Source organism: Lemur catta, chromosome 1 (assembly GCF_020740605.2).
Source record: "Lemur catta isolate mLemCat1 chromosome 1, mLemCat1.pri, whole genome shotgun sequence".
Lineage (NCBI taxonomy): Eukaryota > Metazoa > Chordata > Mammalia > Primates > Lemuridae > Lemur > Lemur catta.
Window position 1 is genome coordinate 188,882,884 of NC_059128.1, and position 16,633 is coordinate 188,899,516.

Below are 16,633 nucleotides of genomic sequence, written 5' to 3' on the forward strand. Positions count from 1 at the left end.
TTGGAGCTCAGGATTGAAGCCCAGATTATGTGATGCCATGCAGGCACCAACTGATTTATGCTCAATTTCAAAGACATTTATGGACTAGAACTGCAGGAAAACTGACAGCAGAGTCCTTGCTATGTTATGAAGGACCCTAACATCCACAGTGCTGACCTACAGATGCAGATTATTTACAGTCTCAACTGATCACAAGCCTCCTTGGGATCTCACTTTGTCCAAGGATGAGCTGCCGTCCTAAATTATGGCACTAAAGATATAGTCCAGGATCTTTTGTTCAGGCCCTATGACTATAAATTTGTCTACTTATCAAAAAGAATAATGATGAAAGCAGCATGCTGAACCACCTACTGAAAACGTCAGTGTTTCTCTTCCTGCACATTGACATTTTGGATCAGATAATTCTTTGTGGGGACTAAATGGGAAAATCCTGTGTACTGTAGGATGTTTAGCAGCATTTAGCAGCATTCCTCTACCCACTAGATGTCGGTACAACCCCCTTCCTCTGGTTAGGACAACCAGAAATGTCTCCATACATTGCTCCCCTGGGAAGCAAGATCATCTCCAGCTGAGAACCACTGATATAAACCCTTAATGTCTTCTGCCAAACTCTTGAAGAGCCCCTTGACTTCCAGTGATGCAAGATCCCTGATTGGCCTATTGCTCAAACTGAATGGGAAAGGAATAGCTAACAGAGAAACTACCTGAATGTACCAAATAACAACTGAAGTTATGAAACAACTACCTTGAATCTTCTGCTTCAAAACGGTGTCTATTTATCTACCTTTTGGGCAGACAAAAGTCTTCAGATGAAGAGGATTGAGTTGATTACATCCTTCAATCCATGTCATTGGTCCTTTCTCTTAGATATGTATACAAATGTATTTATATATTTTCTGTATCCCCATTCCTCATTCTCATTCCCTCACTCCCCAGTGGAATCTACCCTAACATATTTAACATACAGCCTTGTGCTTATGTCTTTGTATTAATATAATGGGTACAATTTTGAATATGTTATTCTCATTTAAGTAAATAGAGTTCCACCATCACTCAACCACAACTCTTAAACTTACGCAGCTCTGGATAACAAAAGTTTTTCTCAAACTCACTTAGCAGCAAGATCTTACTGGAACAACATGAGGTTATTCATAGTTCTTCATCCACTTAATGTAACTATTCCTATATTTTGCTGAAGAAATATTGTATTTGATCATGAGATACTGCATCTTACCTTTCTAAAATCGAAATTTTTTGAATTCCAAAACAAATCTGACCTGATCTTATTCTGTCTTTACCTTTATATTTTAGCCAAGTATTATTAATATATTTTTAAGATATATCCATGTTACTGCAGGTACATCTAGTCCATTACTTCTAATTGCTGTAGACTACACCATGAAGTGGATCCTTCACAATTTACCTACTCACTCCCCCAGTGGTGGGCAGCTAGATTGCCTCCAGCTTCCCACCACTATGAACAATGACTCAATAAACATCCTAAGACATGTTCTTTTTGTGGACCTGTATGAGAATCTCCTTGGCATATACATCCAAGGCAGAATGGCTGGGTCATAAGTGTGAGTACACTTAATCTGACCACGTAATGCAAGAATGCCCTCCAAAACAGCTATGTCAGTCTATTTCCACTGTATGATAGATCTGGAATCTCACATTTCCCCAACACTTATCAATATCCAATGTTCTAATGTTGCCAGTCTACGAGGGATAAAATGATATTTCATTCATCTCAGTATGCTCATTAACCTTTGGGGTTTCCTCTCTGTAAATTGTCTTTTTACAAGCTTTGCCCATTTTTACTAAGATTTCTATATTTTTCTTGCCAACTTGTAGGAGTTCCTTGAATAATCTCTTATTGGTTTTAGACATTGAAAAATATTTTCTCCCAATCTTCCAGCTGTTGGTTAATTTCATCCATGGATAACAGGAATTTGTACAACAGAAATCCTTAATTTTTATATAATCTAAATTATCAGCATTTTACCTTACAGTTTGGGGCTTTCAATGTTTTTAAGAAGTCCTTCTCACTTCTAAGTGACAAAGATAGTCCTCTATATTTTCTTCTACTACTACAACAGTTTTACTTTTAACATTTAGTATTTAACCCACTTCCAAATGGATTCACTTATATATGTTGTTTTAGGGTGAAGTCCAGTTTTATTTTTCACCATACAGTAAGCATTTTCTACTAAACATTTCATACTTTCCTCCTTGATTTGGGTGTCATCTGTATTTTATACTAAATGCTCAAATATATAAGTCTCTGTCTATTAATAAGTTCTCTATTTTGTTTCAATTTATATTGCTTTGAAGTATGTTTTTTGGAACTATGTCTATATGTGGTAGGGCTAGTCTTCTCTTCATTATTCCTTGAATAGTTTAGCTTCAATATTCATGGACTTTTATTCTTATATATGTATTTTAGAGTAAGTTTATTGTTAAGTTTCTCAGGAAATTAATTCATAGTTTATATTGGAATTGCATTTAATATGTTAATTAATTAGAAGAGACTCAACCTTTTTATATATTGAAATCTTCCACCCAACGGTATAGAATTATTTAAGCAAATCACCCTATGCTCCTGATTAGACTTTTACATTTTTCTCCAGAGACTATTCTATAGTTACCCTAATTTATGTAATTGTCACAACAACCCTATATTTTAGGTACTTTTATTATCATCATTTTCCAGATGAGGAAACTGAGCCCAGAGAAATAAACAACTTGTCCAAGAACAGACAGCAAGTAAATGGCAGAATGTGGACTCAAATAACTTAGGGTCCACACTCTTCACTTCTATACTGCATCTCTATCTACAGGCAGTGACATTAGTTTGGCTGCTTCTGTGAATACTACCTTCTTTTTATTTATTATGTTTTCTGATAGGTTGTTGCATATATAGAGAAATTTGGTTGATTCTTTAAAGTTGATATGTGTATCTAGTGAAGTTGCTGAATTACCTTATTAGCTCTAGTAGTTAGTCTATTCATTTTGTGTGTGGGGTTTTTTTTTTTTTTTTTGGATATCAACTGTAAATAATGAGAGTTTTACCTTTTTCTTTCCAATGTGTAAATCTCTCATTTCTTTTTCTTTTCTTACAGCATTGGCCAAGACCTCCAGTACATGGTTATACACTATGTAGTAGTGATCATGGGCAAAACTGTCTTTTGTAAAAAAGTACTGTTATCCCAGAAGAAGGTTTTCATTTCATCTTGGCTATAGTGTATCAGCACATATGTTTAACAAAACTAAAGGTTAGAACGTGGCCAAGAATCCATTCTAAACAGAGGAGCTATGCTCATCTAAGTAGCAGAAACTGCTTTTCCATAAAAGACGACCCTTTCAGGGAAGAAATAGCTCCCTTGTGATGAACTTGACTTCATTCTGACTTTAAGTACATTTAACTCCACCCTAAGTCCCTGTGGCCATAACACAGCTCTGCACCTGTCATTTGCTTCACACAGACTCTTAAACTTGATTCTTTCTGACAATGGGTTGCTCTGTATCCCCCATGGGGGAATTCACAGACAGCAGCATTGGAGAGGCATTAGAGATCAGCCATCTCTCTCATTTTACACACACCTAAAATTCCCTGTGGTGGTGCCTCATCCCCTTTGAGCACAAGATACACCTGGGAAGGCTGTTGCCAACAATTAAGGAGGGCGTGAGTCAGACCAGGGGCTGCCATGGTTTTCTCCTCACTGGCCTGATCCTCCATCTTTAGGACAGGTCAGCCCTGCTGGGCATTCATGGTAGCACCCCAAAGCCTACAGTGACCTCTTCTGTGCAGACTTCCATGAGGCCCAGAGGAGAGAAAGAGGAAGTACCCACTCTTATCTCTTGGATCCCAAAAGGCTTCTCCCTATCTGAGATTGGTGCATCTGCACAAAGGTGAGCCCTGGTAGCTCACCTGTTGTTAGGTCCTGGGGCTTGGGTGCAGTCAGGCCCATTGGAAGCTCCTAGTAGGAGACAAAACACACCCTCCCCTTCTCCACACCCAGGGTGAGTAATGCCTGTGGGAGGAATAAGTGAACTGAAAAGTCCCACAGAAACTTCAAGCCCAGCACATCCAAATGGGACTTCTCACCGTCTCCTCCAAGCTCACTGCCCTCTTACAGTAACCCCTGCTGCAGGAACTGGAACAATCTCCGTGCGGCCATTCTCAGGGCTTTCCTCTCCCTCCCACCTGAGAACTTACCAAGCCTTGGCCCATCGTCCCCCTGAGAATCGCTGATGCCCACCCTCTGTTCTTCCTAAATGGGGACTTGGCCGTGCCCTGTCAGCAGCTCCCTCTGCTCCACTCCTGACCCTGGGATCCATCCTCCACCCGGCTGCTGAAGGGATCTGTCCATCATGCAAATTCCACCATATCTAGCTGCCAGGGCCCTAGAAGACTCCCCACCACTCTTGGGCAGACCCTACACTCCTTAGCCTGGCCTCCACTGCCCTCACGGCCCGGCCCCACCCAGCCCTCCAACCTCACACTCTGCTAGGACCCCAGACCCTCACTTCCCACCACCCTCCCTGACAGTGTCCCGATCCCTGTTTCTCCTGACGGGAACCCGCGTGCCATCCCACTGGAGCGGCCTACTGCCTCCCTGCCCTCCAACACTCATGGTAGCAGGGTGTCCCCCTCCCGGGAGCCTTTACTGCCTCCTGAGCTCCAGGGCTCCAGCTGAGCATGTGCTGTTTCCCTGCGCCTTTCCCGCCAGGATCCTGTGCCTCCATCCCACTGCTCTCTCCCGGACGCTGTCAGAAACCGGATTCTCTAAGAGAGTAGTAATTGCATAGCCAGGCAGCTTTCGTCCCTTTTCATATTTCAGAGAAGACCCAAGCACAAAACACAGTGGGTTAGATTTGGGGTGGGGTACCCCAAAGGGCCACTTGGAGCAATGTCTAGCTGGCACACCGTGGGCCATCTGAAGGAATGAATGATGAATGAATGACTGGCCTACCCCCACCCAGAAATAGGCAGAGATCCAGTTCGCAGCACATCCCGGATACCAGAGAAAAGGCTGGCACCACTCCTGCGATCCGTCTGCAGGGGGCGCTGCACGGCGGCGGCGCGCGGCTGGGTGGCCGAGCCCGGGCGCGTCCGGCTGCGGCCTGGGGCCGAGGGTGGTGGGCGGGGGTCGAGCCTGCCGCTTGACCCCGCGCAGCAACTCTGCGAGAATTTCGCTTTTGCTTTGGCCGTGGCCGGAGGCGGCGGGGCCGTCCCAGAGCGGCTGCGGTCAGGCACCCCGGGGGTTGACTGGGAAGCGCCGCGAGTCCCGCGGGCCGCCGGCCTCCGCGTGTCACCGAGAAACTGATGTAGAGAGAGAACAAAAACAGGAGACCAGAGCCCTGGTCTCTTGGGAAAGTCCTGCTGCGCCTCGGGCAGTTATAAAAACGTGGCTGGGCCGGTCAGCCTCCCAAACACCGCCCTCACCTGCTGTGGCCTCAGGTCGGCGTCGGCTGTCCCTCCGCGTCCGCGCAGCGCCGGCTCAGCATGCGGGCCCCGCGCGGTAAGTGCCGCCGCGCTCGCCCCGGGGCGGCCGCCTGGGAGACGGGCGGGCACGCGGGCCGCCTCGGGACGGACGGGACGGTCGGTCCCGCCTGCAAAGGAGAAACGGGGGGAACGAGGAGCGGGCGCCTACAGTGCACTGAAAAGGGCATTGTCTCTTTTCTTCTTGAAACAACCCGGTGAGCTGCCATTATGCCCACCTCACCGATGAGAAACTGAGGCCCCGGGGGAGGTTTCTTGCCTGGGGTCCCTCAGCTACAGCTAAAAGAAGGCAGGTCGCAGGCAGCCCTAAGTCAGGCTTTGTAACCCACATTTTCCAAAACACTGGGTCCTGAGGCTACGCTCACAGCAGGCTGGCCTCCAGCCCTATGATGGAGTGCTGCTTTCTAACAATACCCATCTGTCAGGTGTTGGAGCAGGGGGGGGTTGGAACTGGGTGGAGGGGGAGGGCGGTCCAAGCGGACATGGATGGCGCAGGTGGCCAGGGCCATGGCAGGCACAGGCGGCCAAGCCAGACCACAGCTCAGCCTGCCCTCGCTTCCCCTCCAGGCCTCCTCCTTGTGGCCACCCTAGTCCTCCTGGACCACCTCAGCTTGGCCAGGAACCTCCCCACGACCACACCAGGCCCAGGAACGTTCCAGTGCCTTCGCCATTCCCAAACCCTGCTGAGAGCTGTCAGCACCACGCTTCAGAAGGTGAGCTTTGCGCTTCTTCCTCCCACTGTGCAGCCCCCTGCAGAAGGGGCCTCTGAACCCATCCTCCGCTGCCTGACGGGGCTGCAGGGAGATTGTGGAAGTTCATCAGCAGCTGTCAGGAGTGGGAGAAGGAGCTTTACAGATGGCCCAGCTATTAGCTAAAGAGTCCCAGCGACATTGTGTCTCCAGAGAAAGTAAGACTGGCAATAAATTATAATGGCATTTGCTTTGGCTGTGTCTACACGGAGTAAAGTGGGTATTTACAGTGTTCCTGTGTCCTGCCAACAGAGACGGAATGGTGTCAGGTCCACACTGTTTCTCTGACACCACTTATCAATCCAGGAAACAGGTACTAGGTGCACACTCTGTGCTGGGGGCTACAGAGATGAGTTAGGCTCGTCCCTGTGGCTGCTGGTCACCTCCCACTCTGCTGACACAGTTCCTTGTCCCAGCAACACATCTCAGGGAGGATTTGACAGTGTACATCCAGCCTTCATTGTCTCGGGAAGAACTATCTGATTTTGTTTAGAGCTTTATTTGTCTTTTTAGGTTTCACATTTCAATGCAAAAAACATTTTTTTGCCCTTTAAAAACCGCTCCAATGGTTATTCCTGCAAAGGGTAAAGACTGACGGTTTAAAAGATGTCCTCTTGCCTTCCTGCTCTCTAGGAAATCTTTCTTGAGTGTTTTCTAGCTTGTTGCACTATGAATATCTTAAAATAAGCTCAATGCCAAGGCCTTTCTAAAGAACTCTTTTTACCTTGTTATCTTTCAAAATGTGCTGTCCGTTACTCCCCACAATTCAATCAATCTTAATTAGACAGGGCCCCTACCAAGTAAAAACTGCAGAGGTAAGTGCTTTGTTTCCTGAAGAAAAGTTCAATGTGGGTAAAATGTAGGAGCTCCAATTTGCATAGATGCTTTATGAGGAAAAACCGACTCTTCTACTCCCAGCTGCAGTCCTAGGGTCGAAAGATTACAAAATTCAATTTGGTATTTTTTATATCATTCCTTTGTTAAATTTGCCAGAACAAACCAACAGGCTCCTAAAGAACACAGAGGTGACAGACGCATGTGATTCATAGGCCATATCCGGCCCACAGATTTGTAGAGTTTGGCCCATACTTTTATTTTTATTTTTGAGTTTGATGCCATTGAAAAATTAGACTTCTCATATAAGATTCCAAATTTCCAGCTTCTCTTCAAACTATCTGAAGAACCTCAACACCGGGCCTACACCTTCAAATCTAACTCTTTACAACCTGTTCAGAAGAGTGGTTGCCCAGGTCTGCTTAACACCTCCCAGAATAGCGTATTAGTTTCCTATTGCTGCTGTCACAAATTACCAGAAATTTAGTGGCTTTAAAAAACAAGAACGTACTATCTTACAGCTCTGGACATCAGAAATCCAAAATGGGTTCTACTGGACCAAAATTGATGTGTCAGCAGAGCTGTGTCCCTTTCTAGAGGTTCTTGGGGAGAAGCCGTTGCCTTGCCTTTTCAAGGTAGAGGCTGCCCACATTCCTTGACTCATAGTCTCCTTCCGTAGTCAAAGACAGAAATCACTGGTTGAGTCTTTCTTACGCTGCATCACTCTGAACTCACTCTTCTGCCTCCCTCTTCCATGTATGAGGACACTGCAGTTACATTGGGCCCACCCAGATAATCCAGGATCATCTATCTACTTTGAGGTCAGCTTATTAGCAAGCCAAATGCCATCTGCACCTTAATTCCTCTTTGCCATGTCAAATACCACCTTCCCAGGTTCCAGGGATTCAGAGGTGAATCTCTTTGGTGGCAGGGCATTAGTCTACCTACCACAGATAGGGAGTTTACTACTTGTGCCCAAATGCGTTCTGCATTATCAGGCCTTGACTCATGTCTTATACAGTTATTCCTGCCTGAAATTCCCCTCTCTACCCCTCAACATTCTAATCCTCTTAAGGCAGCTGTCCAATCTGCAGGAAAGCTTTACTTCCCTTCCCACCCCTCCTCAAAAGCTTCACACCCTTCTCACAGCACTTCTTGCCTACTGATGCATCTCCTAGTCATCTGGGCACTTGCCTGCCTTGGCAGCTAAACTGGGAATCCAGAGGGCATCACACAGTCCTCTCTTTTGTCATGTTCCTTAGTACCTAAGGGAGTGCCTGGCACACATCAGGCTGTTGAATGGAAAAATGATCCCAATTGTCAATGAGAAAGTCCTTAACTTCTTAAGATACATTTCAGAATTTTATCTAATGGTGCTTTCCAACACGCTTGTAAGATGACATCTCTCTGTGTGTTTGTGTGTGGTGTGTGTGTACTGCAAATGAAATCTCAACTTGCCTTTAGGGTTTGCATGTTTATTATATCCATCAAGCTGTGACCTTAACAGTTCTCTCTGTAGAAATTGTACTTGAAACAGGTATTCATAAAACACAGGCGCTTTGGCAAAAGAAGAAATTGTTTTCACCAGAAGCAAGTGTCATGGTGTGCTGTAGAGGCTGATTAGCGCAGCCTGTTGAAATGATTTATTGTGTTTACATAATGGAAAAAGATGTCCAGAAAAACATGTCCTAAGCAAAGGGAGAGGAGGGAGAGAGAGAGACAGAGAGAGAATGTAAATGACCTGTTTCTTTTTACCTTAGGAAGAACCAGAATTTCCACAGGTCAAAGAGATGGAGACCAAGGCAACTAGCTGAGGCCTTGCTGGCACCCTGGGGTACCAGCCTCATGGAGAGCCGGGTGCCTTATTCATGTTATAAACTAACTGAGTTTTTCCTTCTGTTTTTTACAGGCTAGACAAACCCTAGAATTTTACCCCTGCACTTCTGAAGAGATTGATCATGAAGATATCACAAAAGATAAAACCAGCACAGTGAGGGCCTGTTTACCACTAGAATTAACCAAGGTATACAGAACTTTCCTCCCAAGGCATGTAATATATTAAGAGCTGTGCATCAAACCTCAACTGCTTCTAAAAATTTGCATATTTCTGGTGTCCATCATTATGGGACTTTAACAGGTCCTATTTCAGAAGTTAGATTTTAGGGAGAAAGTTATAAAAACAGATATTTTTTTCACAATAATGTGAATATAGTTAATACTTCTGAACTATACACTTAAAAATAATTAAGATGGCAAAAATTTTATATGTTTTTACCTTAATAAAAAAATATGCCTAAGATGGAAAGTCAGAAAGATTTATATTAAGAATTAATCTTTGATGTATGATTGTTTTTCCTTCTAGAATGAGAGTTGCCTGGCTTCCAGAGAGACCTCTTTTATGATGGTAAGACACACAATTCTTAAATGTAATAGGGGTGGGAAATGTTTTTAGCCCATCTCCATGGTTCCTTCCCCATTTTGTCTTGTCACCCAGACCCAGTGCCTTAGTAGTATCTATGAGGACTTGAAGATGTACCAGCTGGAGTTCAGGGCCATGAATGAAAAGCTTTTGATGGATCCTAAGAGGCAGATCCTTCTAGATCAAAACATGCTGGCACTTATTGACAAGCTCATGCAGGTAAGGCCCCTCCTATCAGTGAGAGAGCACCTTCTTCATGCTGAAGATAGCCAGGCAGGGTCCTTGATGAAGAAGTGTAAAACCAGCCCTTCCTGGATTGGGAGAGGCCTGGAATCCCCTCTTTTGAAGGCCCTACAAAGCTATATTTTGGGGAAGGCAGCCTTAAGGGCACCCTCTACAAGGGAGGTCACATGCAAGGAGATCACATTTAAAAAAGCAGCCTCCTATTTGTCGACCCTGTGGTATGCTCCAAACTCTATGCAGATGTTTTCATGCATTTTCTTATGGAGTTCCCCACAACAACCATATGTGGTCTGTACGAAGGAGGAAACCAAACCTTAAGAGAATTAAACCACTTGTCTGAGGTCACACTGCTTATAAGAGGCAGAGTCAGGATTTGAAGTCCCTTCAAAAGAATCCCACTACACTTCTCACCTCTGAGGGCTCCAGGATGTGTGTACAAGGCACTAGAATGCGTTTCTGCAAATATTGCCAGGGGAAACACACCGGGTTGGTGCCTGATGTTGACCCACTGTGTACAAAAGTGTGAATGAAATAGAAGAATCACCTAGTAGTATCTGGAGATATCCACAATGTTACTCATAGGCAAGAACTTGCTTTGTAATGTTCTGAATCACCATAGTACACAATGCTAACACAAAACATAGAAATATTTACAAAAGAGAAGGTGATTAGGGCCTGGGTTAAAAATATGTCGACAGAAATCATTTCCTGAAAAGTAACTGATTTACTTTTATTTTATTCTTTTCTTTTGTTGTGTGTGTATGCACACCAAATTACTTGTTCAAAAGGCAGTGAACTTAAAGACAGTATCAAAGAATGTCACCATACAGAGAATTGTAGTTGTTATTCCATTTTCAGGTGGGTGATTTGGGGACTGGAATCTACCAGTAACAAGACAACGATGCCCACGTCACTTAATCCCTCCATACCTCAGTTTGCTTCTCTGTAAAATGAGATGTCTTTACCGACCCTACTTTATTTTAGGCTTTTTGTGAGGAACGTGTGAACGTATTGATTATTGAGCAAACATAGACTTGTATTATCAAATCAAAGGGCTAAAATTGGGAAATCCATTGCCAGGTTTACTTACTTACCTGACACAAACAGCGTGTCTTTGGTAAACAGGTGTGATACTGATAGAATTCTGATCAATGGCAGTTCATCATCTCCCTGTTCTAAATAGAAGTGGGCTTTTAAAGTAACATATATAAAAATTAATTAGATATTGCAGCAAGTATCATCTTAAAGGAACTGTATCTTTCTAAAACACATCTCCCACTGATGACTTTCTGACCCTTAGCTTTGGATAATGAGTATTTCTTCTCTCAGGTTCTGCCCAGCCATCTGACCATGAGTATATTTGGGTTGAATTTAGGAGTATAAAGAGGGACTGAGTTGCAGGTTTTGAGACATATATTGATTTCACCTGTCTTTAGAGATGAATGTTTTAATTTTGGAATACCGTACATGACATGCTTAATATTCATTGTTTTAGGCCCTGAATTTCAACAGTGAGACTGTGCCACAAAAATCCTCCCTTGAAGAACTGGATTTTTATAAAACTAAAATCAAGCTCTGCATACTTCTTCATGCTTTCAGAATCCGTGTGGTGACTATAGATAGAGTGATGAGCTATCTGAATTCTTCCTAAAAAGCTGAGGTCCTTCCCAATCTTAAAGTCGTTTTGATAACAATTTGAAAGGCAGAAATTCCAATAGGTTGTAGGTTAAGAGCTGGGGAGGGGGAGGCTTGACCTGGTCCTACCTCAGCTCATACAAGAGTTCTCATGCTTATATTTACATTAGTTGCATCACATAAAACTTGAAGGACGGGCCTGTTACATCTACACGATTCCTTTGATCAGGTGTCTTTGCCATTTACTATGGATAAGTTGTTTTTAAGGTCTCATGAGCAAATTGCTAAGGAGGGAAAATATCCTGTCTGAACATGTTTTTCTTTCCCTTTAAGAGAAGAACAAGAATTTATAAGCTATTTCTGTACCAAAGTGTTTGTAGAAACAAATGTGCAAGGATAATTTATTTTTAAATATTTATTTATATAATTTTGTGTTCATGAAAGCATGTGAACTAACTTATATTTATTTATATTATATTTATTAAATTATTTCTTATCATGGATTTGAAAAACACTTTTTAAATGTTCAAAAAATAAAATGATTGAATTAAAACGATTCTCATATTTTCCTGATGTCATTGGCATACTTTAAGTGTTAAAATACACATTGTGGAAAAACTGAAAACTCTGATAAAATTCCAACAAAATCACCGTAGAAAGAATACCACAATATTCTTATCCATTTCCTAGTTCCCTTAATCTAATTTTTAAAGGGAGCCTAGCAAGACAAGATTCGCTTTATTACTCAGGCAACTGAGTGAGTTATGGTTTTTGAGAGTTCACTATTTTTGTTCATCATCTGAGTCTAAAAGTAAACTGTGTATTGGACAAATATGTCATAATATTCTACAACTGGGGAAAATGCCACTAAGGTATCTTCTACTTATTCTAATTTTTGTGACTGTTTGGGCTCTGAAGGGGAAGTCGTTTCTAAATTAAAACCAGAAAAGCTCTCTATTTGCCTAAATTTATATAGAACTTTTGCCTGAACCACATGGATAATTGCCTTGCTCTGGCTTAAGAGATGTACTCTTAATGGACTAAATGTTAAATTCCATCTTTTTAATTCTCTAAACCATGTGAATTTTAAAAGATGTATGACTTAGTCTATTTTGCCCTATCACAGAATATCTGAGACGGGACAATTTATAAAGAATCGGGATTTATTTCTTACTGCTCTGGAGGCTGGGAAGTCCAAGATCGAGGGGCCAGCATCTGGTGGGGGCCGTACTGCTGCGTCATCCCACGGCAGAAGGGCAAGAGAGAGCACGACAGGGCTGGACCCACTTCCACCATAAAGGCATTAACCCACTCATGAGGGCAGAGTCCTCATGGGCTAATTACCTCTTAAAGTTCTCATGTCTTGATACTATTACAATGACAATTAAATTTCAGGGTGAGTTTGGGAAGGAACAAAGCATATTCAAACCATAGCAATTCACCTGACAGAACACAGTATAATTTTAGTGCTTTGATAATCCTATTCTTCCTTAGACATAACAAATGAAATATTTAGAGTGACCACCTCTCCTCAGCTGCTCCACCCACCAGATCCCAATCCTTGTCCCCGTGAAGTGGGAGAGGAATGTGTGTGGCCTTCCCACATCCTCCTCTGAATGGCAAACTTCCTCATTTTTCAGATTCTCACCCCACCATATATTCAAATAGATACAAATCATCAGAATCCAGATCCCATCACTTATCCCCTTTTCCTGACTGATTTCTCCGCAAGGTTGAATGATCTGCAAGTGCTTTACAGATGAGTTTCTTTCCTTTCAAGTGTCAAGCTTGGGGTTTCAGCAGCTCTGACTGTGAAGAGCATCAAATGGGCTTGCAGAGTTGCTGCCACTCCTCACTTGGAATGGTGATTGCCGGTTGTCTGGCCCGGAATTAAGGAGGGGCAAGCAGGCAAGCAGTCCTCCAGGACTGGGTTTCTATAGAGGAACATGGGTGTTACTTTGGTTCTACAAACTGCCACTGGATATGCTTCAAAACTATGACTGGCCCCAGAAACGTCTTCACAAGTAATTACATTCTTTATTACATGTTCAGTTTTCTACTTTATTTTTTTCTCCTTTAAGCCTGGGTCTGCAACTTACAAGTAGCATGACCAAATTGTTTCATCGTTCCCCATCTGTTTCCTCTTCTAAGAAAGGAAGATAATACTAGAACCTACCTCAAAGCATCAGAGCCAGGGTTAAATGGAACCTCTCACACAAAGCAATTAGTCTTGTGCCAGGCACATAGTAAGTGCATAATAAATATTAGCAAATTTCGAAAATTATTCTTAGTCCTTGTGGTTGGGAACTGCGCAAAATTGGAATTCAGAAAACCAGAGCCTAATTCACAGTGTTATTGTGAGGATTATATGACAGAGTATACTGCTGGAATCTAGTCGGTGCTCCATGTCAATTTGTTAAAACTCCTAAAATTGCTTCAACATCTCACCAGTTCCCTATCCCCCCGCAGCACTCAGCATACTGTGCATGTTCAGCACAAGCAGCTGCCGGTGCCAGGTACGAGGACAAAAAGGCAGGGTCCCTGCATTCCAAGAACAAAGAGCAGGGAGCAAAGTAACTTAGTAAGAACGAAATCCTCCAAAACTACTCCCAGTCATAGCCACTTGGAGATTCGTTTGATTAACAAACTACTTTGTTAAGAAGAAACTAAATCTTAAAAGTGTTTCTCACACTTGAGAATGACTAAATCAGAGATCAATGTGAAAAACATTTAGCTGTCAGCTGCTCCACTGAGGGTCCTGAGTTTCGGGGGAGAGAGAACAGGTCTGGGAAATGGTGGGGGCAGACATCCAAAGGTGAGTACTGGAAACTCCAAGGAGATGTAAAATGCCCTTTGACACACAATGGAAGGAAGAAAACACAGGGACAAGTGGGAAGAACAGAAGCTTTGTGGGGGTCCAGCACTGACAGGCACCTCGAGTCCTCTCCTCTGTGTCACCCTGGGCCATTCAGGTGTTCTCCTTGTTTGAGGACTAAACATTTGTTTCCACCTAGTATAATTTTGGCTTTCTATTATATTTTAAGGCAAATTGCATTACAGTATGTGAAATAAGAAAAAAATCCACTCACATTTTCCAAAAATTGAATTCTGTGTATTTGAAATTGTTTATAATAAAAAAATATGAAATGTGTATCAGCTTTTTCATTGAAATGTATTTGGTGCAGACAAGCCTACAAACTAATTATATTTATGTATCTTTAAATTTGATATTAAAATATGAGTATGAATTATGATATCCATGTAACATCAAATATATTCATGGAACCTGTTTTAGAAAAACTAGTAGCTAATGCTTATTGTGTGCTCCACTAAATGCCAGGCCTGTTTCTAAGTGTTCACCACAAATACATATAATCCTCCTAAAAACCCTTTTTATAGATGAGGAATCTGAAGCAGAAGATCATGTCAGGTGACATCATGAGTAGGTGGCAGATGCCGTGATTTGAACGTGTGCATCCAGGCGGCCTGACCCCAGCCTGTGCATGCAAGCACGGTGTCCTTTTGACTTCCATATTAAAGTCACAGTAAGTCAAGAGCACACTTTCACCATAACCATACAGCTATCATCGCAATTACTTATATATCTCCCCTATCCCTCCCTACATTGTGAGAACCTCAAGTACAGGAAGAATCAAATTATATATGTATTTGTGTTCCTAGCCCCTGGCACTCAAAAATGATAGAGACAGAAAGGGAAATCTTCATGGGCTTTGACATGTTTCTCATTTCTTTCTCTTTTTTTTTTTTTTTTTTTTTGAGACAGAGTGTTGCTTTGTTGCCCTGGCTAGAGTGAGTGCCGTGGCATCAGCCTAGCTCGCTGCAACCTCAGACTCCTCCTTAAGCGATCCTACTGCCTCAGCCTCCCGAGTAGCTGGGACTACAGGCATGAGCCACCATGCCCGGCTAATTTTTTCTATATATATTTTAGTTGGCCAGATAATTTCTTTCTATTTTTTTTTTTAGTAGAGACGGGGTCTCACTCTTGCTGAGGCTGGTCTCGAACTCCTGACCTCAAGCGATCCACCCGCCTCGGCCTCCCAGAGTGTTAGGATTACAGGCGTGAGCCACCGCGCCCAGCCTCATTTCTTATTGTAATCTAGAAATAAAAAGGTCTTCAGTCTTTGAAACTTATTCCCAATTACAAAAAAAAGTTAAAAAATGAAAGATATGTATACTTACCTAGTTCAAAATAATTATACAGGTCATAATGGGGGGAAAATCCAAAACTCATGAGCATTTTGATTTAGTCAAAATAATTTAAATATCTATGGTTTAGGACTATGTGGTTACTATCCTTCAAAAGCAGCATGCCAACAAATCATACCACAGCAGTGAATTGGAAAGAATTAATACTTTACTTGCTGTTATGTTGCAGATGCCTTAGAAACACAGTTCTGGACCGTAGCTTCAAGAGACCCATGCAAGCATCCCATCTGCTGGTTCCTAAGTGGCCCTGCCAGGAGCAGGTCAGGGCCCAGCAGGGTCCTCAATATCCCCTCAAAAGCACTCTCCCCTCAGTGACCCCCAGAGGAGCAGCTCCACTTTTCAGTGCTTTAAGAATGCTGGTTCCAGGTAAGATTTGTATCCAGGCCTATGGAAAAATTTAAAACTCACTGAACTACTCCAAGTATTTTCCTATAATTGTTTCGATAAAAAACAGAATATCTTTTAGTTTTCCAAGTTTGATTGAAAAGAAAATACTACTATAAATTCTTAGAGCATCTTCCCTTCTGAAAATAAAACTCATGCCAAACGTTACAACAAACAACAATAATGGACTTCTGTAAAATAAAAGTGACAAACTAACCTGAGGATTCCTACGCAGGAATTTACATCAGGATTGGAACAAGTTAGATCTAAATCCACAGTGGGCTCCAGGATGGAGCTAGAGGCCCAGCTAAGAAGCAGGGGAACCTTGGAAATCAGAGCCTAGAATTCAACCCCAGGGCCTGTATGTTAGCATCACACCTGTGGAGCCATTATCAGGAGTTCTCAAACCATGGCATGTGGGAAGAGAGGCCTACAACTGTCTCCTGAAAAACCAGGATCCCAGCAGTGAATCCTGTTTACCCAGCTGAGATGAAGCCCTTCAGCAGGCAGTGTGCAGCTTCACCCCAAGGAGGACTTCCAAAAAACAAGAAATGGGCTAGGCTGACTGCTGGAAACCACCATTCTCATGGGAACACATTTGAGAAACTGTGACGGGCTCTTTAGAGAATGGAGTGA

General features: G+C 42.9%; 1 protein-coding gene across 1 annotated transcript; it reads left to right on the plus strand.

Annotated features, from left to right (window-relative positions):
- Positions 1-5,988: 5,988 nt before the first annotated feature.
- On the plus strand, positions 5,989-11,577 carry IL12A (interleukin 12A). The gene is made up of 5 exons (XM_045562788.1): positions 5,989-6,219; positions 8,999-9,112; positions 9,452-9,493; positions 9,584-9,727; positions 11,247-11,577. The coding sequence occupies exons 1-5, from the start codon at positions 5,989-5,991 to the stop codon at positions 11,400-11,402; spliced, it is 687 nt and encodes a 228-aa protein (XP_045418744.1). The 3' UTR covers positions 11,403-11,577.
- Positions 11,578-16,633: the final 5,056 nt, after the last annotated feature.